At 34.2% G+C, this 24,014-nt stretch overlaps 1 protein-coding gene across 7 annotated transcripts in view; it reads left to right on the top strand.

Annotated features, from left to right (window-relative positions):
- Nucleotides 1-23,624, top strand: part of LOC105230569 (sestrin homolog) — a 63,169-nt gene extending 39,545 nt beyond the window's left edge. For 4 of the 7 annotated variants that reach the window (XM_029552124.2, XM_011211397.4, XM_019991908.3 and 1 more), the window contains 7 exons: nucleotides 7,710-7,874; nucleotides 19,583-19,765; nucleotides 19,844-20,246; nucleotides 20,313-20,625; nucleotides 20,696-20,891; nucleotides 21,587-21,697; nucleotides 21,906-23,624. In XM_029552124.2, coding sequence (XP_029407984.2) covers nucleotides 7,710-7,874; nucleotides 19,583-19,765; nucleotides 19,844-20,246; nucleotides 20,313-20,625; nucleotides 20,696-20,891; nucleotides 21,587-21,697; nucleotides 21,906-21,992 — 1,458 coding nt within the window. In that variant the 3' untranslated portion in view covers nucleotides 21,993-23,624. The remainder of the gene's footprint in view (nucleotides 1-7,709; nucleotides 7,875-19,582; nucleotides 19,766-19,843; nucleotides 20,247-20,312; nucleotides 20,626-20,695; nucleotides 20,892-21,586; nucleotides 21,698-21,905) is intronic. The other 3 variants (XM_029552125.2, XM_049461375.1, XM_029552126.2) reach the window with 1 other exon arrangement.
- The last annotated feature ends 390 nt before the right edge of the window (nucleotides 23,625-24,014 follow it).

Here is a 24,014-nt window from a genome sequence, read left to right as displayed (position 1 = left end):
GAAAAGCCCACAAAATAAGATCGATGAATATCTATCTATCTATCCTATACTAAAGTTTGAGATGAAAACAAATAATTTGCGTAATTTATAACGAAACAAACTTCAAAATACTGTGCAGTGATAACTACTTCATTGTATATGAAGATTGAAATAGTTAATAGTGGCTTAAGAAATGTATTTAAAAAAGAAATCCAGTTGAATGAGCAATAAATTTGTCTCGTTTCAATGTAAATTTATGCAAATTTCAATATGAGCCCAAACAACTAAGTGTTGCTCACGAGTGACAAATGCTTGCAGAACACTACCACGACAAATACCGGCAAACCGCAGCAAACAGTGCAAACTACGAACCGAACGTGGTCAGTTGGTGGCAACGCACTCTTGGCTTTTCGTAGCACCCTATGTATCACACACGTTTATGGTGTATAATATACATACATATACAAGTAGGTAAATGTTTTGTTGGTCCGCTGTTTTGAATGTGTTCGCACTTCTAAGATATTACTGTTTTGTCTTTGGGTTTTCATTACGTTTCTCAATATTGTGCTCTCTCTGCAGTCGTTTTAGGCATGCGCGTGTGCGCAATAAAGTTGTTTCCTCTGGATTAGGCAGCGTTCTTTTCATAGATTACAGATACCAATATTTTTTCAGACAGAATATCAGATAGCAACAAGTAAGGAAGGGCTAAGTTTGGATGTAACCGAACATTTTATATTCTTGCACTTTGCAATGATCAAAGCCAGGAAAATACATTTATGAGTTGGCAAAACTTTATATTAAGTATCGCCTTTAGTTTCGACTCGATGGTATCTATTCTTGCCAATAACACATACTAATAACATGCCATAGACTAAATAAATGTTCCCTATGTTTCATAAGGTACCTCACATAAAATTATCAGTCATATGGAATAAAGTCATCCGGATGTTCGAAAATCCTGATATTATTATGTGGGCTAGGTAAAGTTTTCGCCTTATTTTTAATATCTCTGGCGTATTTAGTTATTAATTTATCGCGCTTTTAGTAATTTTTAATATTCCGTTATATGGGGAGTGATTGGGGTTATCATGTTATTTCATATATTTTGACACTCTAGGAATTCTTATAATATTTGCGCTGAGCGAATTTGATTGTTGGCGCTTAAATGGTTTAAGATATATGCACATTAAACTTATTAGATGCTACTGCCATCCCTTGCGCCAAATTATACGTTAATTTAGTGCTTAGTTATGGCACTTTACATGTACATACATATGTATGTTTTTGGTTGATGAAGTTTTGTGGGAGTGGCTGTGTTCCGAATGCGCCCATCTTTTTGCTAAGGAACGCGCATACGAAGGATCATCCAAATAAGTTTACTAAAATTTATGTTTGATGGTGATTTTTTCCCAAGCCAATAATATACGGTATGCGTTTTTTCACATCTCCAGCTTTTCAATAACTGATCTGAGTTTCAGAAATTATTACATGTATAATATAAGTAAAATTAATTGTGCATAAATTTATATACATATATATGTATATATATATATTTTGTTATGAAAATTCACATAATCAAATTTATTTCTTACTCATTTACCTATGTATATGCTGATATCTATAAAACATATAATGTTTTATTTGCTTTTATTGTTCATTCATGTATGTATGTACATATGTATACCTATACAAGTGTTTATTGCTATTTCATATAAATATTCGTATTTAGTAGTGTCTGTTAATTATTTATGGCCCAGAATTAAGTAGCCATTAATTACGAATATATTTGCAGAAAATACAAGAACATTAATCCGGGTGTGTATAATGTAATATTTATTACGTATACGCCACGTACCCTCTCTTGGCTAAAATTCACATATACATATATGTATGTGCTTTATGAGTCATGAAGAAGGCGAATATTTCGTAAACAATCAAGCAACTTTGATTTATAATTTTTAATTTATATAATTACATTACACATTCTTTGATATTGTGGAGAATAGCGTTCGCTTTGTTGATTTATCACATCGCCCTCTATTAAACCATGGCGTATAAGTAAAATTTTAATTGAAAACATTGTTGATAAATAAATTTCATAAGTCTGCATTGGGTTGTGTTGTCATCCTCAATACAAACAATAACAAAAACAAAAGCAAAAGAAAGAACAAAGTAACAAGTGATTTAATCAAAACAAAAACCAGACGAAGCAATTCTCGTACTCTTCTGAAAGGGCGTTGATAGCACGTTGCCTGCGCACAAACGCACACATACACATGTGTATGTGTAAAATACGAGAATGATTTTTTATAGTGACGTTGGGCTAGCTCACTCTACAGCTCTGTTAATATAAATATGTGTGAACTGAATGATTTGTTTTGTCTAAAGCTTGATTGCTATGAAAACACTCAGTGGCAGCGATAATTTACATTTTATCTGCAGCAACAGGAAAAGCAACATCCTCCACTCATACGGGACCGCCTGACATACATATGTACATATTTTCGTAGTTTTTCGTTTGCATTTACATGACGGGCGCCAATGTATGGTGTGGGGAAATATTGGTTGTTTTTCATGTGCATATATGAATATCTATGTATGCGTGCTTTTACGAGTATGCATATGTATAATGGTTTGTGCGTGCTCAGTCTAAGCAGCTTAGATATACAACAGCTGTCACGTTTTACACATGTTTACAATTCGGCAATCTATTTACTTCAGAACGTTTGTAAGTGTACGCTTAAATGAAGCAGCACGCTGTGGTTGACCAAGTTCTAGAGGTACCAAATACTAATACCAGTACTAAAGCTTTAATTAGGCTTTTCCATATCGGCGATGTGTTACGAGTCTTCACACAGTTGAAGCGGGAGACTAAAAGAAACATGGCGACATTAAATTAGTTTCAAAAATTTGATGTGAATTATTTTGGACAAGTTCAAGACTTCAAATTTAACCAGTTCATAAGAAGTACGCGAATACGCAGTTTTGCTTCCTCTGAATTCGAATGCCAATTCAAGCGTTTAAAATGAGACGTGACATGCTCATAAACTCGTGAAATAAATATTTGTCAATATAAATTTAGTACTTCGCCATATAATCTTTATATATAAAAAGTACGTGTCACGTTGTTTGTCCGCGATGGACTCTTAAACTACTGAACCGGTTTAAGTAAAATTTAGCACAGTGTGTCCAGTTCGAACCAAGTTAGAGGATTGGATAGTTGAAATAATTCATAATTAAATAATACAGTTAAATGGACGCCCTATTGAGCGGACATCTTCATTAACCACGCATATTGTTGATGTTTATTCGGTACAATTATTTCTATTGTGCATTGGATGAAGACATCGGGAGTATACGTAAGAATTTTCAGAAAGATGTCTAAAATATTTTAGCTTAAGGTATTTATATTAAAGGTTTACCCTAAAAAGACTCTTTTCATATTTCATAATAACAATTCACGTTTGAAATGTGTTCTCTTTAATACAGTTTTAATTAATTAATTAAATTTTTTTTATTTTTAACTCTTGCAATTCTGTCTTTTAACGAAATGACAAACTCTGGTTAGTAACCATCTGTCAGTTACACTATGGTTTACTTAACCGAAGGAAGGATTCTTGACATTGAGGCAACAGCTTTAGTCTTTCATAGCTACTTAAGAAAGTTGCTCGAACAATATTTCACGGAATTAAAAAGGTCGCACCATCGGCTATTTGCTTAAGGCAGACGAGTTTAAATAATTACTCCATTTGGCTATGACTTCCATTAGGATGTTCAATGCAACAGCAGCATATGTCAGTTTTGAAAACGACTGTGGTTTATTGTCAACAGACCGTTTACCTAATGCTTTATACCAATAGAGTTGCGAGTACACATAAAGCAAACAAAAGCAATAAAGGCATAAAGTTTTATACAAACACGGCACGTACGCACTTAGTACTTATTGTAGGTATTAATACTTGTGAGTGTGTGTGTGTGTGTACTATATGTTTTATATCTGCATAGTATATAATTTCCCATTTCTGTTTTATTAGTTTGTTTATCTTTTTGCTTGCTGCCATTACCCATATGTTTGTGACCTTAAACGCCGACCAAATATTGCCGTTTTTGATGGACTCAAAACTGTCATAAGTTTTACAATTCACGTTCATTTTTGCGCCAGCGCGTATACTATATATTTCTTTTTTATTGTTGAACACAAATATAGAAACCAGTACTCAAGTCATAGTTCTACAATGGGAGAGGCGATAACAACATTGTGAAATAAGAGGCGAATATTCGGCGCGCTTAATAAGTCGGCCATCACCCATCTGTGTTCCAATGTGTATGTGTGCGGGTGTATCCATTTACGTACGTGCATAAAAAGTGTGTGTGCAAGCGGGTAACTATATTCGTTCGTCTCAAATTGTACGAATATGCAAATTTTCGTCGAGTCAGTAACATACATAGTTCAACAGTGAAGTTTGTCTCGCCGCAGTCGAAACGTTCAGGCGTGTAAGCCGTTAAACGCTAATTGAAAACTTGTCGCGTTCACGCTGTTTATGAATATGAAAAGTATTTTTTAATTTGATAGTTTATATTACTTGTGTTTTTTCTATTTCTCGCTTACAAGTAAATAATGCTGCACATATTTACAACATGCTCGAGTGAATACTTTCATATGTATGTAGTATGTACATACATATGAAGCATGTGAATTATTTAAGACATTTTCACTCATGCATATTATTACCGTCTGTCGTTTGTCGTCTGTCGACTGCTTGGTAATATGAACAGGGTAAAGTAGGTTGAAGTCGTAAAATTTCTAATTTATTAATAATTATATAAATGCCTTTAATTCTATTATTTACCTGTTTATCTGTTTTCTGATTGCACCCACTACTTTTAGAACACCACTCTTGATTATATTTAGATTATAGAACGGAAATGTTGTGGATATTGTTTCAACACCGTCAGTTACTGCTGCTTTCCAACTGTTTTTATTATTTATTTTTCACTTGTAAGACCTTTGTTCTTCTAACTGAAGTTTAACAGTACCTATCACTTTTATAGTCATAACGATTTCGAATAAATCTGGTTTTTGAAATTTTAGTTTGGCATTAATGAATGCTTTTCTATTAAAATGTAAAATCAACTGAATCTTAACGCTGACGAGAGTAGAACAGTGTGAGGCAAACTGGTTTATTTGTCTTACCTAAAATTTTCTTGGAGCAAATTGTTCATACGCCATGTTAGCTGAAAATTCGCTGTTTTAAATATACATTGCTCAAACTTTATGTACAAATCTAAGTTTGTGCATGTGGAAATATTTGTTGCAAAGAGCAGCTCATTAGCATTGGCGCCATTTAAGTCAGCAATGAATATTAAACAGTCTAAACTATAATTAATTATTAACCTATAGTGAACAGTAGCGAAAACAACGAGTGTGAAGCGCTGGTGGTAGACATTATCTGTTCTTCAGTGTATTTGCCATCCAGTATCGTTGACATATTCAATTCATGCTAAATATTAGTAAACAAATGCTGCTTATAAAGCTTTTAGCGCTTAAATATATTCATAAGCTTTATGCAAATGATGATGAAGACATATGCTTATCTAAGACATTGAACAAATTAGAAAAGTCCACGGCGACAAACGTCAGTGTCAAAGGCTAGTATGCTAAAACTGCATATTATTATGTTACTTATATGTATATACATAAAAACATGTGTGTTTGTATATTCAAAAAGTTTCTTTATATCCTGAATAGAGCGTACCAAGTTTGCCGCGAAGTTTATAACACTCAGAGGGAAGCGTCGGCGACTACAAAATTCATATATAAATGATCTGCGGGACGTACTGAGTCGATTTAATCAACCAAGCCACCTGTTCATCTTTATATGGGTAAAATAATTCCGTCGTTTCCTTATCAAGAAGCCGGATATCGGAATATTACCGCATATAGCTGCCATATAAACTGGCCAATCAAAATTAGGGCTTTGTATGGAAAACTTTTTTCGTCGACAAATTATCTTAACGAAATTTGGAACAGATTATTGCTCGAAACAACGCCACAATCTCCCAAAAAAGTAAAGATACCGATCAAAATCAAAATAAAATTTTTATGCTTACAACAATGCACTTGAAGGCGGTATTATAGGTTTTTGGTTATTTTTTGAACATACCAGAAAGATAATGTTCCTCAAATCTCTAATTTTTTCTTCAAATGTAAAGCTATGTAGCACTATTTTCTTGCCTTTAATAGATTGATAGCAATTTATACAAATTTTATTTATCATTTGCTTGCTCGATTATTTATATAGTAGTACTCGTAGTACATCCGCCACGCGTTGCTGTGGATATGATATATTTATGTACATTAAATACTGTTATTATTAATAATCCATTCAATACAGCGAAAATGTTATTGCTGGTATAAAAATCCAGGAGATTGTTCTTAAGATTAAGTTTTGAAAACACAATATAAAATACAAATATTTGTCAATGCAAAAATTATAATTTTTTATAATTATAATTATATTTTTTTCATTTTTCATTTCATTATTAAAATTATGATTTTTTCATTTGGCATTTTACTCAAAATTGTGATAATTATTAGATTTGTATCTTAACTGCCAGCGATCAGGAAGAAGATGATTGCAAGTTACTTTCACAAAGAGCGAAAAACGAAAGAGTAAAGAAACTAACAAGAAAGTATCAATTGTCGTTTTTACCAATTTCTCAGTTTCAACATTTGAAAAATAATCAATGGATTTTTTATTTTCACATTTCAAAACAATGAAAATAAACAAAATCAAAGCAAATGCGTCCAATATCGCTTGTATACACATGTGTTTTAACGTCTGTTTTTTTCATATGGCAATATATGTATATTTTCTGTTAGCAGAAACTAGCAGCTCTCTCTGCTTCTTACGCTCTCAACTTGTGCTCTCTTTTGCTGATATTTTGGGTTGAGAAACGCTTTTCTAGCTGAAACTTAACTAGCTAGTGCTATTTAGCAATTAAGAAATAAACTTACTACTTTTGTTTCGTTTTGAGTTTTGAATGAACGCTTATGTTTACAAATACATTCTGTGTGTTTATGATTGGTTTTCACTTTTAACACAACTGATATGCATACACTTATGTACATTTTACTAAAATCGGTTTAGTAGTCTGAGAAGTTTACCCCGAAGAACACGTGACACGTAATTTATATAAATGATCTCGTATATACCCTATTCTAGATTTTAAAATACGTGCATGGTATAAATATGTATTTGGTTCTTGTTGAGAAGAGCACGAGCTGATGCATATTTCACTTTAGGCTGCTTTTGTTTGTTGATGATTGGATTTATTAGGCTTATTAGTCCTCGACAACAAGTGTATGTTTAAGATTGCCATAAAATTAGCTTACGAATATACTCACATAGCTATACAAACTCTAATCATAAAATCTTTAATACTGACGACCTTTCAAAGGATATATCGATTATTCAAATAAAAGAAAGATCATCTAAAATTTTAAATTTATTCTTGAAAACTTATTCATATAATTTTTTCAAGTAAATACACATATTTTAAAAGTGTAGTTGACCACACATATTTTTATGATTTTATGCATATCTTACATAATGGTATTTTAAGTATCTGTTAGCCATTCATTTATACTCAATTTTGATTATTTCTTTATTTAGTTCATTATTTTCAGTAAATATTATTAAATAATTATTTTCTGTTTACGATTTCAGTGTTCTAATCAGGATTACAATATGGAAGATTTGGAGCTGGATCAGGTCACGCAGGTGATTAATTATCATCCGCGTTTCCTCGATCATTTTCTACGAACACAAAACTTCATTATGGACGGTGATGGGCCACTGCCATATGATTACCGTTACTATCTGGCCATAATTGTAAGTATGTTTACAGATATTTTCATACGGCTTAATTGTTAATCAAAAAGTTGTAATATGCACATAAAAGCTGTTTCTGTACTCCACACTATACACTTTGAGTCACCAAACACTTTATACTATATATAATGAGATTGGATTGTCACTCCTAAAAATTTCTTCTCGGTTTTATAATGTTGATTGCATTTGTTGAATTCACGGAAAATACGTTTTAATAAGCAACGAAATGAAGTTGTGTAGTTTAAATTTTCAATTAATATTGTTGTTAAGGTTCAAGTCTAAGTCATAAAATACTATATATGTATGTATATGTATGTAAATATGTTAAGATCAGTAACCGATGTCAGTTGCTTCCCTGAGAAAATTTTGTCTATCGGAACATGTTGCTTCAGATCAAAAATGAAATAAGAGAACAACAATACCCACAATACATAATATATGCGGTCTGACGCTTAGTGAGAGCTCATTATGATCAAAGAACGTAGATACTTAATTTAATGGATTGTGCTTGAAATTGTTGGTCAAATATAGTAAAAGGTCGTGTAACCAATAATCCGATTTCAGTAATTTCCGATAGTAAACTAGCGATCTTCCTGACTAGTGTTCTACTTTACTGGAGAGTATATGTATGTATATGGTACATATATGTACATATATGTATGTATGTATATATGTATGTATGTCTGTCTATGAGATGTTATTCAAATTATTTAAAAATAGTATTGTATTACGATTTCAATGCATTTTGAATAGATCAACTGGCGTAAATCAGATGCCGTCTATATAATATAAGGACAAGATCATTTGCATACAACAAAAACAGCAACATTGAATAACAATAAACAAATAATATAATTTGCATTGCAAATTTGTTGGCGAAGAATTTCAATGCAAAATAATAATAATATCAGTAATAATGATAGTAAAACGCAGTAAATAATTATGAATTTCTAATAGAAAAATAAAAAGTAAATTAATAGGTACATAAATACATATGATTATTGTTTACGGATGAAGTGTGTCCGTAATTGTGGTTTTCATTAGCCACAAGATAATTCAAAAACAATAAATTAGTAGCCAGTCATATTTTGCACGTAATTATGCATACGTTTAGTATGTACATACATACATATATATGTATGTAGTATTTGTTTAGCCACATGAATCAAAAATAATGTAATGTAATGCGTGTATTATATAATTATGATCTTAGCTTGCAATCGGTATAATCGAATGTACGGCTCGTATATATGTACAGTCTGTCAAGTAAGAGCGTGGTCGACTTTACCGTCAGTTAATGAAAGATTTCGCTCTGATTCCTTCGCGAGCCGATAGAGGGAAGCTTTGTCGAAGCTGTGTTCCTTTGCATCCACCCGAAAGGTCCCAAAATGTCGCAATCAGCGTCTGCTAAATATATGAAAAGGTCGAAGGCATTTGTACAGAAGTGGATACAGCGATATACTGGCTAAAAATGTCGATCATTTATTAGAACGTGGTGCGATAGGCAAAGTGAACAAAGAAGATGAAAAAAGAATATTGAATCTGTTTTCGCGGAATCCTGCTTTAACACTGCGGCAAGGACAAACAAAATTAATGGCAAAAGGTTTAGATATATCCTACGAAACTATCCGAGCGCTTCTTCATACTCATGATCTGAATTGGCCCAACACAAAGAAGAAGCCTTTGTTGACTGAAAAACTTGTGACAAAGCGACTCGGTTGGGCGCATGAGAATATTGATAGAGATTTTGAAAATGTCATTTTTACTGATGAATGTTCTATATGGACACGTTCTGTCCTCACGCGAGCCTGGTCAACTTCCACCAATAGGCTTGCTCAGCGGACCGTAAAACATGGAATAAAAGTGCATCTTTGGGGCTGCTTCTCAAAGCAGAGATTCGGCACTTTGTACCTCTTTACTGACAACCTAAATGCCGAGAAAATGATAAAAATGTACAAAAAGGCTTTACTGCTATCTGCCAAACGATGGTTCATCAGGAAAAATGAAGATTGGATTCTGCAGAAGGACAATGATCCTAAACACCGCAGCAAGTTTTGTACTCAGTGGAAAACTCAAACTGGCATCGTTACATTGGATTGGCCGTCGCAGTCGCCCGATACAAACCCTATTGAAAATGTGTGGGCATACGAGTATATTAAACAGAAGCTTCTTGGAGACGCACATACACTTTGATGCAGTTGTCTTACGAAATTCGTCGGATCTGGAGATCCTTGCCACTAGAATACGTCGTCAAATTATTAAAAAGCATGCCTCCGAGATGCGAAGCAATTATCGATGCGGTGGTGACTGAACATATTATTGACCAAATTTCATCATTTTTTGTAATGTGTACATTGTATATACATATATGCACAAGTAAATATGAAAGTTTCATAAAGTATTTTTATTTATAAAATAACACGACCACGCTCTTACTTGACAGACTGTAAGTATCTCTTCTTTTCTTTATTGTGTCTCGATTTCAATTTAAAGCCTCGCATTAATTTTATGGTAAGGTTTTATCAAAAATTAAATTGAACGCCAACTATTGAAGGCAAAAACATTTATCTAGCGACTAAATAAAGTTTTTTTTAAATTTTAGAACATACTCTTATTCGTATCATATTTCCCCTTCTCACTTTTATCTTCTTATACTCCAAACAGTTTTTCTGAAAAATATAAGACCTTTAAATGATAGCCAATATAACACAAGCCACTAATCAAAAAGATTATACCACATATAGAGGTTGTATTTGCAACGTTTTGAAAAAAATAGCAGTGAATCCGCCCTCTGATATATTCATTGTACATATGTATCTCATAAACTACGAAAGCCAGTCAATCGAATTTGCTCGCTTACCAATTTACCATTTCATGCTTTGCTGTAATAATTCTCACAATGAACGTATCTACTAAAAGTGTGGTATCTGTCTGGAGAATAACGTCGAATTCAACACTTAAAAAGATATTACTTGTCTAAACGGTTACAGCTGATAAGGACCAAAATTGGCGAATAACATTTCCAGGAATTCTTTGGACTAGGAACTCGAGCATTCATTGAAATGATGAAAAAAATGGAGACAGAAACATTTTTGGGTTCTACATTGTTTGTTTAGCAACGTAGAAGCAATCCCTACAATTGGTTCACCAATACACTTACATATGTACAAATTCTATTTGTTTAATTTTATTGTTTTTACTTGTCAGCTAACCGTCACTGCTGGATAAGAAAGCAAATCGTTTGGGTCTGGTTGTGAATGAGGACAAGACGAAATACACAGATGGCTTGAACCAATAGTTGCACCTATAATAGCTTTTCAGTCATAACGGTCAATTTTTAGCTTGAATTTATGCTCAGCAATGACTCAGAGAAGGGCATGAGAGTGAGCAGTATAGATATAGTATATAGTGAATCAAGTCTGATTACCCATGTGTTAAAGAGAGATGTAAACTCACACACATACATTTGTTTACATCAGTTTTTGTCCAAGGACCGTAAGAAAATGATAGAAACTTTTTTTGGTGTGGTCTTCATCTATTTATTATGTTATAGTGTGAAAATAGGCGAAATCGGACTACAGCCACGTCTACTTCTCATATAACACAATTTTAAATTTCATCTGATTCTTTCCTATTGTACAAATGATTAGCGTGACAAGTTGAGTCCCTCAGTCATATTCATCTGAAATTTTGTACATGTCTTTATCTTCCCGGGAAGTTGCTCACATTGGACCACTTCAGCATATAGCTGACATACAAAGTGAACGATCAAAATGAAGTTCTTGTATGGAAATTATTATTTGACAAGACAAACTGACCGATTAAAACCAAGTTCCTGTGTGGCAACTTTTTTATTTGTTAAAGATATTATAGCTTTGGTATAAATGATGTTAAGTTGTATTTTGTTACAATCATATGTATGTACATATGTATCAAAACAAGGAAAAAGCAAGTTATTTTATGCTATGAGCTCTGAACTTTTTATCACCACTGTAAATACGCATTTAAGCTCTATGTAGAGGGGTATATTAATAAAGAAATTTCAATTCTGTGGTTTGCGTAGGTAATGCGCACCTACACAAATCGGTATAATTGTGCATAGCCTTAAAATACTTAACGATGTGGCTGATCTTGAGCTAGACCGCTTCATCCATCAATGTGACAATAATTATATAATTGAGTTATGGCATGTGGTTGCACATTTGAATGATTTATCAACAACAAGTGAATGTTCCTATCGTATCTGCAATTAATTGAGGCGAAATAAATACATTTATTGATATTACTGATGTAAAAAGCGATGTATGTATGTATGTACTTGCATTACTCTACAACAGCGTTGCGATTGCTGCTGCAAAAATAAATATATCACAACAATATCATTTACCCAGCGCTTGCGACAGACTCCACGGCGAAGTAACGAAAATACAGTGAAAATAATTACAACTACAATGACATCGTTTAGTAAATATAAACACAGCACAAATGGCACAACAAGCGTACGGAAAATGGCAACAAAAATACTGATAAGTGATGATATCAAGTAACTACTCCACTTCTGTAAAAAGTCGTGTTTCATTGTGCATTTTGCACTATTCCCCTCTTCATTGAAGCGTACTAGTTTAAAACTATGTACGACTAGTCAACCGGTTGTCATTTTTCTATAAAAACATCTTGTATCTTTTTACAAAGTTTCAGTTGTGAGCATTCAATCAAAAATATTTTATTCTCAAACTAGTTGAAATAAATATATGACTAGTTCAACTTATATTCCAGCAAAAATGTTTTGTTTTGTACACAAATTCCATGTTTTGCTTTTGGAAAAATACTGCTCCAAAACGTAAAAAAAAATAGTATGAATCTCTGGTGTTTATGGCAACAATGATTTTTCCTAAGATATTCCGGTCGCAAGTTGTCTACTACTTGGTTGTTGTAAGTTTACTTATCTGAAAACAAATTTGTACATAGCCATTCGCACACTGCTTTTGCTTCGAATATTGTAACACTGAAGTTGAAGTGCGCTAACAAGTTGTTGTGCGCTATCCCCTGCTGTTTTTAAAACGAGCACGCTTGTTATCACTTAAGTTTACTGTAACTACTTACAGACATACATATGTACATACATATGTATATACACTGTTTCATTGTTTTCTAGCTTTTCTTCTTTACTTTTCTTAATTATACTCTAGCAACCTGTTGCTACAGAGAATAATCGTTTTGTTCACCTAATGTTTGTACGTATCCTCTAAAACTAAGCGAAATAGATATACATACCTGTATATATGGTTATATATACTTATGTACAATATATACTATAGATGATCAGGATGACGAGAAAAGTTGAAATCCGGGAGACTGTCTATCTGTTCGTCTGCCTGTGCAAGCTGTAACTTGGGTAAAAATTAAGATTTTTATGAGAGCTATTACCAAAAACGTCAAAATAGATGAAATCGGATGATAACTCCGCCCCTGTGTGGCATAAATTGGTTGAATAATGTCAATACTTTTCTTAGCTCCCATACGCCTAACACAACGATATTCGAACTACCAGGTGACTGTATATATAATTGCTTGGATTCCGATCTCTGATTGACGATTTGCACATTACGGCATTTCCCTGGGTTTGATTTTTGTGAGTTGTAAGAGTATAAAATGTTCGGTTGCACCCGAACTTTGCTCTTTCTTACTTGTTTTTGTATTTCTTTTACTCTTTTTTTATTTGAATTATTTTATTGCCCACAATTACTTTACACAACTGGCAACAGCAGCGGCCTCCATCACAACAAAGTCCCAGTCAGTTAATCAAGCGGACAAGCAAATAGCGAACAACAATAATAACAACATCGTCAATTGGCTTAGAGGTCGTTCACTGTTAAGTTCGCCTACCTTCCTGAGCTTGTTGTAGTTTTTATAGTTTTCTACTGTGCACACAAATTCGTAAACATCAAAATTAGTAAGGGTACTCATTTAATGTGTCTTTTAAGGTATGTAAATAATAGTGGCAAAATGGCAACGTGGGCAATATTGCAATAAGTCAGCTGTTCTTCATCTATCCGTGATTGTTTTTTCTATAAATATTTGACCTATTCATTTTAAAATGCGAGAGAAGAGTAAACATCTGATTGCGGTTTACGACAAATTGCCATTGACGCCATTGAAAATAGCTTCGTATAATTGCAATTTTGTGGTAACATAAACTTACTTATTCCAGAAGACGGTTTCGACTTCTCAGGGATTCACCGCCCGCTTGACTCTTTTCGATTTCCACCTACTTCCTCCCACGTTATTTTTTGTACATTTGCCGCCATCTACCTCCCGGTAATGAGGCTAAAGCGAGGGCTGACGCTCGCTCTTTATGGGTTGTTTGTTCAGAGCCGACCAGAGCTAAGAGGGAGTCATTACAACTTGTACCTACAACACCAACTTAATTATGGTGGGAGGGGAATGCACTCTGAGGCCGTTCAGGGTTTTAACGGAGACAGCCTTAGCATTAACCCACCAGCGATTTCTGTAGAGTGTCACCCCTACATACTACGATGACCGAATGCCAAGGCTACCTGCTCTAATTACAATCAAATTCTAAAACTAAGGATAGTTTCGTGTTGGCCCGAGTTTGATAGTCCGTATAAGCCCTACGAGGCCGTGAAGGCCGCAGGTCATTTAGCGTTACCCAGGATGCACCGCGTGAAGGCGAACCGTGTTTATTTTTTACATTTTTCTTTATTTCGAAAAGTTCATTCTGATAACAAAAATAAAACATTTGTTCTGCCCACCCATTCATTGGCCCCATTTCCTCAAGCACACATATACACACACATGGCCACTAGTATAGCCGTACATCTGTTGTTGCTACACATATTTGTAAGTGTTTATATACATACATATATGGTATACATATGTATGTGCGTTTATAAATCTATTTATAGAAACTTGTGATAATTTAGAAATCAACATTAAAAGTAGCGGCGACTCTACATCTGCGCTGCACTAGCCTACTTACACATACGCTCACACAAATTCGTTTGCTTGCCCCGCAGAGAAATACACTTGTTATAACCACATATACTATACAACTGTAATGAATCGAACACCCAACTGGTCGTTCGGAAGTATATTTTCATACAAAAACTGATATTTTTTGCAGAATATCGTCATAAATGTGTCAGTCTCTTACTAGTGCCATATGAACCGTAAATATTTACCCAATCTACCTCAAATGTTCCAAAAGTCAACCTTACCTTTTAAGTTAAGAAAAAAGATATGAAGTGGACCAAATATTTAGATGATGTAAAACGGATATTTTCCTGACTAGTTCGATTTCAGCTAGTAGATTCTTGTATTGCCACTCACTCTTAGATTGACTTTTGCATTATTCGTACGTGATTTTTGTATTACATACATACATACATATGTACATAGTGCTTTGTTTTTGTGCACACAAACCATTTCAAGCTTAGATAGGAAACGTAAGTTAGCGCGTTAGATGTTGTTATTTTTATTTTCTGAATACTCGTGTTGCTTAATTGTAAACATAAGACATCTGCTCTATGCGGCGGTCAACGGCGGCCCATACAATAGCTAATGCTATCAACAACAACAGCAGAAACAACGTTTACAAAGGTTCCAACCGAAACGCTCTACGCTGCCGACAACGCTCGCTAGCTGCAATAAGCGACACGAGCAGAGCAACTTTTATAGTCAGCCGAAAAAGCTTTTAAAACAAACAACAACAAAAGCCAAGCACGAAACAAATAAAAGTAATAAACTTGACAGCTCACTGCAACAGATCTAACAACAAAACCCGCCATTGTATTTTTTTATATTTCATGCGCTGAGTATTCATTTGTGCATCTCAGCTATTTGGCATGTCAGCCACAGTGTCAACATGTGTGAATAAACCGTGCTGCTGTTGCTTGCCACTTTTACTTACTCACACACTGCACCAACAACAAAAGCAAAGCACAATAAATTTGGCACAGAAAGCAGATCAACATTTACAGCAGGCGAATGTGTAACTTGTTTATTTCTCTTTGTTCGAATGCAAATTTTTGTCCTATGAGACTGCTTGGCTACAATTGTGGCTGTTGTTTGTGCACAGAAGCACCAGCATTTAGCTATATATACACACACACACATCTATTCAACTAAATGTGCTTAACTGAACTGAACTGAAGAACGAAAAGTATTTAGAATTCTTTTGGAAAAGTTGATGATAAACATGTAACGTGTCATACGCAAAAATATATTTATTTGTCAAATGATGTAATAATTAGATAATATGCATGAATGTATATACCATAAATACGTTATGTATGCACACAACTCAACGCCTTAGTAAATTGTATGATAGTGCGTATAAGTAACCACAGCAGTTACCAAGCTGTTCCAATAAATACACATCTGTAAGTGTGGCTATTGTTTGTTGACGGCTTGAAAAAGATTTTCAAATGTATTACTTACTTATATCTCCTCTTCAAACGTCGTCATACTAACCAAGGCTAATGCCCATTAAATTTTATTCGCCATAACTCGAGCATTTACACAAGTCGGAATGCCGAACATACATACATATGTAATACATGTACATTTGCATACGATCTGTCGTTCTATTTATTGCCTTGGTGATCACAGAACAAAGAAATTATTGTATGGCTTATTGTATATAATGCCTACCAAGGGACCCGTGTAACTTTTATCTAGCAAATAAAGACAAAACATTTTTTTTTGTAATTAAGAACCGTCACCATCGTTGCCGGAAGTGCTAAATAATTTAATCAATCCCAGTTTAAAATCCTGCCGCTGAGTTACTCGCTAGATCTCCAGGTTTTCATTAACTTTCTTATTTTTGTGTGTGAATAGATAATGCAGTGAAGATCCTGGATGTCATGGTATATTGTGGGATAACCTTAGAAAAAACATAAAATAACAAACCGGAAGCTTAGATATGATACTCCGGTTCTTGTGTGTTAGGAAAATATGACAAATGGAACAGAACGGTCTATAAAATTAAAAAGTTATAAATAAAAAATAAAATAATATATAGTTGTATTGCATATGCTAATGAGGTGAATGTCAATGTACATACATATGTACGTTGTCATTGTATTGTTGAAGCCGCTCGAATTATAGCTGATCTAACATATTATTCACATTTTTATTGTTGCATTTTAATGAGGAACTTGGCAACGAAGCATCTCTACGCAGATGTACACTATTCTATACATGCATATATAAGCATGTATATATGTACATATGTGCATGTAAACATATATTTACATTTGCTGTTTGGTTTGAACGCACACACAAGTTCTTTAAAAATAATAATATATGAATTAATAAAATACATACATACATACATAATACATTTTATATAAAGAGAGACAATCGTACGAATCAACAAAACAATAACGTCATTTGAGTTTTTTAGAGCAAAACAAGCAGCAGTGGCAGTCGTAGGGAGGTAGAGAGTCCGTCGAACTGTTCATGTGGTACCTCCTCTAATTTCAGATCTCAAAGATGATTTCAAATGCGTACATATACGTTCATGGTATTTATACATAATTATATAGAAAATGATTGCTGTTTAACTTCACTCCGTTGCACAGGCAATAAAATGCTGAATAAAAAAGAATGCATTATTAAATATTATTCATACATAAATACGTTTCCTACATATTATAAGAAACGGCTGTTATGCCATAACATAACATACTTGTACATATTTGAAGTAAAACGTAAGGGAGAGTTAGGTTCGATTACAACACATATTGTCTTAGTTTGTAGGAGGAAACGAAATACATTCATACTATACATAATGCGTAAAACTCTGTATTCATAGTCGTTAAAATAACCAAAATATCTACGACTAAGCCTATCATATATGTAGATTCTATTAGAATTGTTTAAACGGTACAACATATTTTCAGCTTTTTCACAGTGAAACTAAAAAAGCTAAGATATATTCAACAGAACGTGCTTTGAAATCTTGAACAAAGCACAAAGTATAGAAATTAATTTCTCAGCTTCACAACTGCCATAAATAAAGCATTCCATATATTCCTTTGTTGCGCAATTGAGGAAGCAAGTTTTTAAAACAAAAAAAAAGATTACTCTAAGAAGAAAATGGTTTCATTCAACGGCATCTGCAACAAGAGATCGAGATTTGAGCACAGTGTATAACGGGTAGGAATGAGTCAGAGGTGTGCGCTGTTTTCCTCGTAATTTTTTAACGATGCGTTACGCATTACGCACTAAAATGCGTGAGCTTTTCATTTGTGCATTCATTGCACTCGCTGTCATTTGCATATGCCTACACGCAACTGCAGCGTGTAGCCAGTGGACCGGACAGCCAAAACCAGCCAAAACGGCACGCATCTGTGCAAATTTGCAAATGCAATAGGAACACACATCATAGACACAAATGTATATACATATGTATGTATGTGAGGTGCTTTGGTTTTTAATTCTAGCGTCTTTTCAAACATATTTTCGACGACGCGACACACTCATGCATTCCAATTTAGTTTAGCATTAAAAATTGAATTTTATTTCTTAAAAATTGCCTGTTTGATGGCACGAGTTTTCAGCAAATTAACCCAAATAATCGACGGCATACAATAAATCAGTTGTAATTGCAAAAGTTTATTTGCTTCTGCGATTGCTCTTCACACGTTTTTGTCTTCGTTTCTTTGGCACTTGAGGCACATACTTGTTTTCAGGTTAGTGATGCTTATCTGTTGTTCTCGAAATGTAATTCACTCATTCCTGCATGATTATTTTTTGGCTATTTAAGTGCAGTGAAAAATTTATTGCTGACATGTAATGCAATGGCTATTTGGGTTTTTAGGAAGGCGAGAAGAATTTACGTGAATATCTCTTTTGACGCACGGAATGCATTTCTCCTGAAAATTAATTTTTGGTAAAACTTATTTGTTAGATGACAATACTGGGTCTCTACAATATTCAAACACTGAGTATTGCCTGATACCAAATAACACCAATATTTTGTATGTAGTATGTACTATGTATCCATGTATATGACATTGATGTTCATTAGCTCCCAAGACAGGTATTTCTGTTTTGTTGGCCACAAAGTTGGTATCACTTAAAGGGAAATATCGACTACACTACAAACTATATGTGTATGTATATGTAACTGACCAGCGTCCTTTTTCCACAAGCAGCTCAATTGTCGGAATCATACAAACTATCAAATCAAACTCAAGTCCTTGTAATGTGGTAAACTTTTTTTTATTTAACACGATATCTTATTTGGCCTAGATTATTGTCCAAAACAACGCTATAATCTTCGAATAAATTGTTCAGATCGGACTACTATAGCATATAGCTGCCATTCAAACCGACCGGACAGAATCACATTTTTTCCTTATTAGGGAACCTTAATTCGACTTGAAACTTTTTTACCGTTAGCCGGTTACATTTTCTGTTTTTGTTATATGTATACATAGTTGCTATAAGATCTACTTTTGTGAAAGGTATTAAAACTTAGGGGCAGCCGAAGTTAACTTTTTTCTTGTTTTATACAGAACTTTACTCCATATCCGATGAAGACAACTCAAGCATGCTGACTTAACCGATCACGAACATATACATACATTAATTTTCACTGGTTCGATGAACTTATCACATTTGTCAATCATTTGTTAATATTAAATAATAATAAACTGTTATTCCTGCTTTTTTTCTAGGCTGCAGCCCGGCATCAATGCCCATACCTTGTGAAAATGTATGAGAAGAAGTTCATTAATCAGGGCGGCAAGGCCGAGTGGCTGAATGGCTTAGATTATATCCCATCAAAATTACGTGCCATATATGATATAAATAAAATACTAGCCCATCGACCGTGGCTCCTACGTAAAGAACACATCGAGGTTAGTTTGAATTTCGCATTAGAGGGCGCATGCCTCACAATAAATCTCAATGTAATTTTATCTTTGATTCTCTCACAGGGTCTGACGAAAGGCAAAAACAGCTGGTCGCTATCAGAAGTGGTGCATGCAATGGTTTTGCTCTCGCATTTTCATTCGCTATCCTCCTTTGTATTCTCCTGCGGTCTCACACAAAAACTGGATGGTCTGTCTAGTCCTAAATTAAAGACTGCTCCGGCAATATTGTCCGCGGCCCAGCAGCAATTGTCGACGAACCAACCGCTGCCACCGTTGCAACAACAAATACCACAACAACCAAAAGCGGTCCTAAGTGAGATAACAATCAACAACAACAACAACGTTCTGGACCATAGTAATCATCAGTTGTATAATAATAACGTGCCAAATATAAGCGGCAGCCCATCTATGCCCACCGACATTACCACACATGGTGCAACCAGCAATGGCGTCGCTAAATATACTCGTAAGCATAAGTAAGACGGCTAATCCACATGAACAAAGCTCATATTTTGAATTTCATTTAAAACAGCTTCCGGCTCGCCCCAACCGAATGTGCCGGTAGAGGCGCTGGTTGAACGCATGAAAGTGCTCTCACAAAAACATGACGAGTGCAGCGAAGCAGAACTGAGTAACCGCTTTAAGAGTGTTGAGATGCAAACCGCCGAACTACCTGCTGCCGCTCTAGAAGCCGCCATCGAAGTACCGCCAATCATCTCACACTACATCGAGGATCCCACCTTCACATATCAGGATTTTGCGCGTCGTGGTGCCGAAAATATACCCTCCACCTTCCGTGTTCAAGACTACTCGTGGGACGATCACGGCTACTCGTTGGTAAATGGGTAAGACACGAATGCGTCAAGATACTTAACTCGTTCTAAGCAAAAATCAAAATTTTATTCTTCCCCATAGTCTGTACAGCGATGTTGGTACTCTGTTGGATCAAAAATTTCGTGCGGCCTACAATCTGACGTACTTCACCATGGGCGGTTACCGCAATGTGGACACGTCGAAATTCCGTCGGGCCATATGGAACTACATTCAGTGCATCTACGGTATACGCCATGACGATTACGATTACGGTGAAGTGAATCAGGTGAATAAATGCGTACGTGTGTATCCGAACTTTTTTTCCGTTCTACAATACAAATGCAACAAATTTAATGTTTTATGTGTATATGTGTGCAGCGCTTGGTTTGCACGGTGTTGGTGGAGCATCTGCTTTTAATCGCACGCAATGGTATTGCGATTTGTTTGTAAGCAATTGGCGAGCTTTTAACTGAAGAGAAATATTAGAATGATTTTAAGAATTTAACCGATTGAGTAATTAAACAAAATCAGTTACTTTTTAATCTATGTATTTACCGAGATACTTTGTTTGTTGTCACGTATGTATGTATATATGTACAAAATGTTACTAACTACACCCCTATTAGTCCTTTATAATTGTGCGCGTTCAGCTGCTGTTCGATAACAGTGTGTAAAAATAATACATTTTTCCAGCTTTTATTTGTTTAACTGAGTAAATAATTGAATTGAAGTGCTTCTTGAAAAAATTATATCATTGCCTTTCAAACGGGTTACTTAGAGTTTAGCAAAAATGTAAATGGATTCAACACTCACCAAACACACGCCCACAAATATATAAATATAAATATGTAATTGCACCGAAAGAAAGTTCAAAATTATCGCATGTAACTACTATTACGTAATTGTGTATTTATGGTAGTTCTTTAAATGCGTACACGTGTTTTCACGTTAATTTCCGCTTTTATAACATTTTTTTTATAAACTAATTAACAGTTATTGGATCGTCCTTTAAAAATGTTCATAAAAACAGCCTGCTGCTTCCCAGAAAGGATTACCACAAAGGACTATGACAGTATACTTGTCGAACTGCAAGACAGTGAAAAGGTGAGAGAGTATTCAAAATTTATTTAAAGTCATAATATTTCATTAAATTAAACATTGCGGAATAATAAAAAGACGTGAGTGCGCTAGAGTCGTTCCGATCAGAATTCATTCTTGGATTGTGGACATTTTTTTATGATTTATAACAAACATATATCATCATTATTTCCAGTATATTCATTAGCATTCAAATAATTTTATCTATCTGCAGGTCCATGTTAATCTGATGATAATGGAGGCTCGCAACCAAGCCGAACTGCTTTACGCGTTGCGCGAAATAATGCGCTACATGACATGATCTCATTGTGATTAAGCATACAAACAAACACATACACACACCAATCGAGAGAGAGGAAAACAAACATATTTCTTATGATTAAATATATAAATATACACATACGCAAACATAAATATATACATATACATGGAAGTTTTATATGCAGGAAACACAAAAAAAGCACTAATACTATATAAAGGAAAACAAATGATTAACCAAAAATTAAATCAATTAAATTTCGGTAAATATATGAGAGAGAAGGGAACACTAACGCAGTTAGTCTTTGGTCAAGATTAAATTGTAAACACATCACTGCGTCACTGCGACGAAAACAATGAAAAGCAAATAGCCCTTTCAAACACACATAAATATGCAAATGTGAAAACGTACACACATTGATACACCTACATAAAGAGATATATACATAAGCAGCAATTAGTTCAAAGCGAACTAAAAAGAAATCATAAAATTGCCCAAAAGTTTTTAGAGTAAAAATAAAATATAGGACTGTCATTATCAACGCAAAAAACCATAATTTAGGTAAAGAGAATATATTTTAACAAGTAAGGAAGAGCTAACTAAGTTCGATTAGAACCGAACATTTTATACTCTTGCAACTAGCAAGGATTAAAGCCAGGGAAGTACCTTCAAGTATACATTATAAGGGAAACACACCCTCTCAATTGTATTAAGATAACTCCCATATTGGCCGATATATGTATGGAATATAAGGTCATCCGGACGTTCGAAAACCTTTTTTTTAGATATGTGGGGGCTAAGGGAAGTATTTACTCGATTCGAGCCATTTGTAGCACACAGACAAACTATCAGGAAAGGATTATCTCTGAATTTCAATTATATATCATACATTTACATAAATTTTCGGTAAAAAGCCAACTAAAAGTAGTGGGTCCACATATTCAGAACCTGGAAGTTCGTTTTGTGAGGGTGAAGGTGCTCCGATTACGCCGGTCTACAAACTCGTACTCGTTTTTTGCCAAGGAACGCACATACCAAGTTTCAGTAAATCTCAATTTTTACTCAAGTTACAGCATGCACGGACGGACAGACAGTCACCCGGATTTCAACTTGTCACGTTATCCTGATCATTTCTATAAACATAACCCTATATCTATCTCGCTTAGTTTTTGGTGATACGTAAACCGTTTGGTGAACATCAATTGTAGCAATATGTTGCAAGAGTATAAAAATTTGTAAAATATATGAAACAATAAAAAAAATCAAAGCTGTGTTTTGTAAGAAGATAGAAAGGAAATTGTTATTTTAGTACTATTTTACAATGATGTATTCTGTGAATTAAATTGTAATTAATATAAATATCAGATGTAGAGAAAAAATTAAGCGTTGACTTGTGTCTTTGTATGCGTAAGAATGTTCCGACTGGCAAGCAAAGAATATTGTAATGCCTAATTGTGTTGTTAATAGTTTTTTATACTTATGATAAATATACGATTTATAAAGTAACCCCATTTGCATAAATGTATAAGCATTATTGTTATCATCAAGCTGACGATGCTTGTGACCATAAACATGGCACGGTTGATGCCGTATTCATTTCCTTTTGTAAGGTTTATAAAGTTACTTGTTACTTTTTAAAAAGAAAATTAAAAAAGCATAAGTGATTTTAACAAATCTATCATGGAGTTTTATTTATACAATAAAAATATGAAATGGGAAAAAACAATGGGAATTCAAGTGACTTTACATTACCTAACACATTAATACAGAATCCATTTACAATGATTGTTATCCATTGCGAAGTAAAAATTCGTTGCAAATATTTATTCCGTTCGGTCTATTACGGTTTACAACTCAACTGTATTTTAATTGAAATTTTTAAATTCGGTATCATCGATAGTAATTTAACTAAATTTTCAATTGAATAATAAGTAATCACAAGCAAAATTTTTCTCGTCATTGTATTAATTAAAACTAATCGATTTGATTCCATGTTTACATTCTTTCACACAAAGTTCACACAATCGTGGATGTCTCTTAAGTTGAATACTTGACTTCGATTGG

The sequence above is a fragment of the Bactrocera dorsalis genome, unplaced genomic scaffold, assembly GCF_023373825.1.
Source record: "Bactrocera dorsalis isolate Fly_Bdor unplaced genomic scaffold, ASM2337382v1 BdCtg026, whole genome shotgun sequence".
NCBI lineage: Eukaryota > Metazoa > Arthropoda > Insecta > Diptera > Tephritidae > Bactrocera > Bactrocera dorsalis.
Note: the sequence above shows the minus strand (reverse complement) of the source record. Positions and strands in the feature narration are given on the sequence as shown.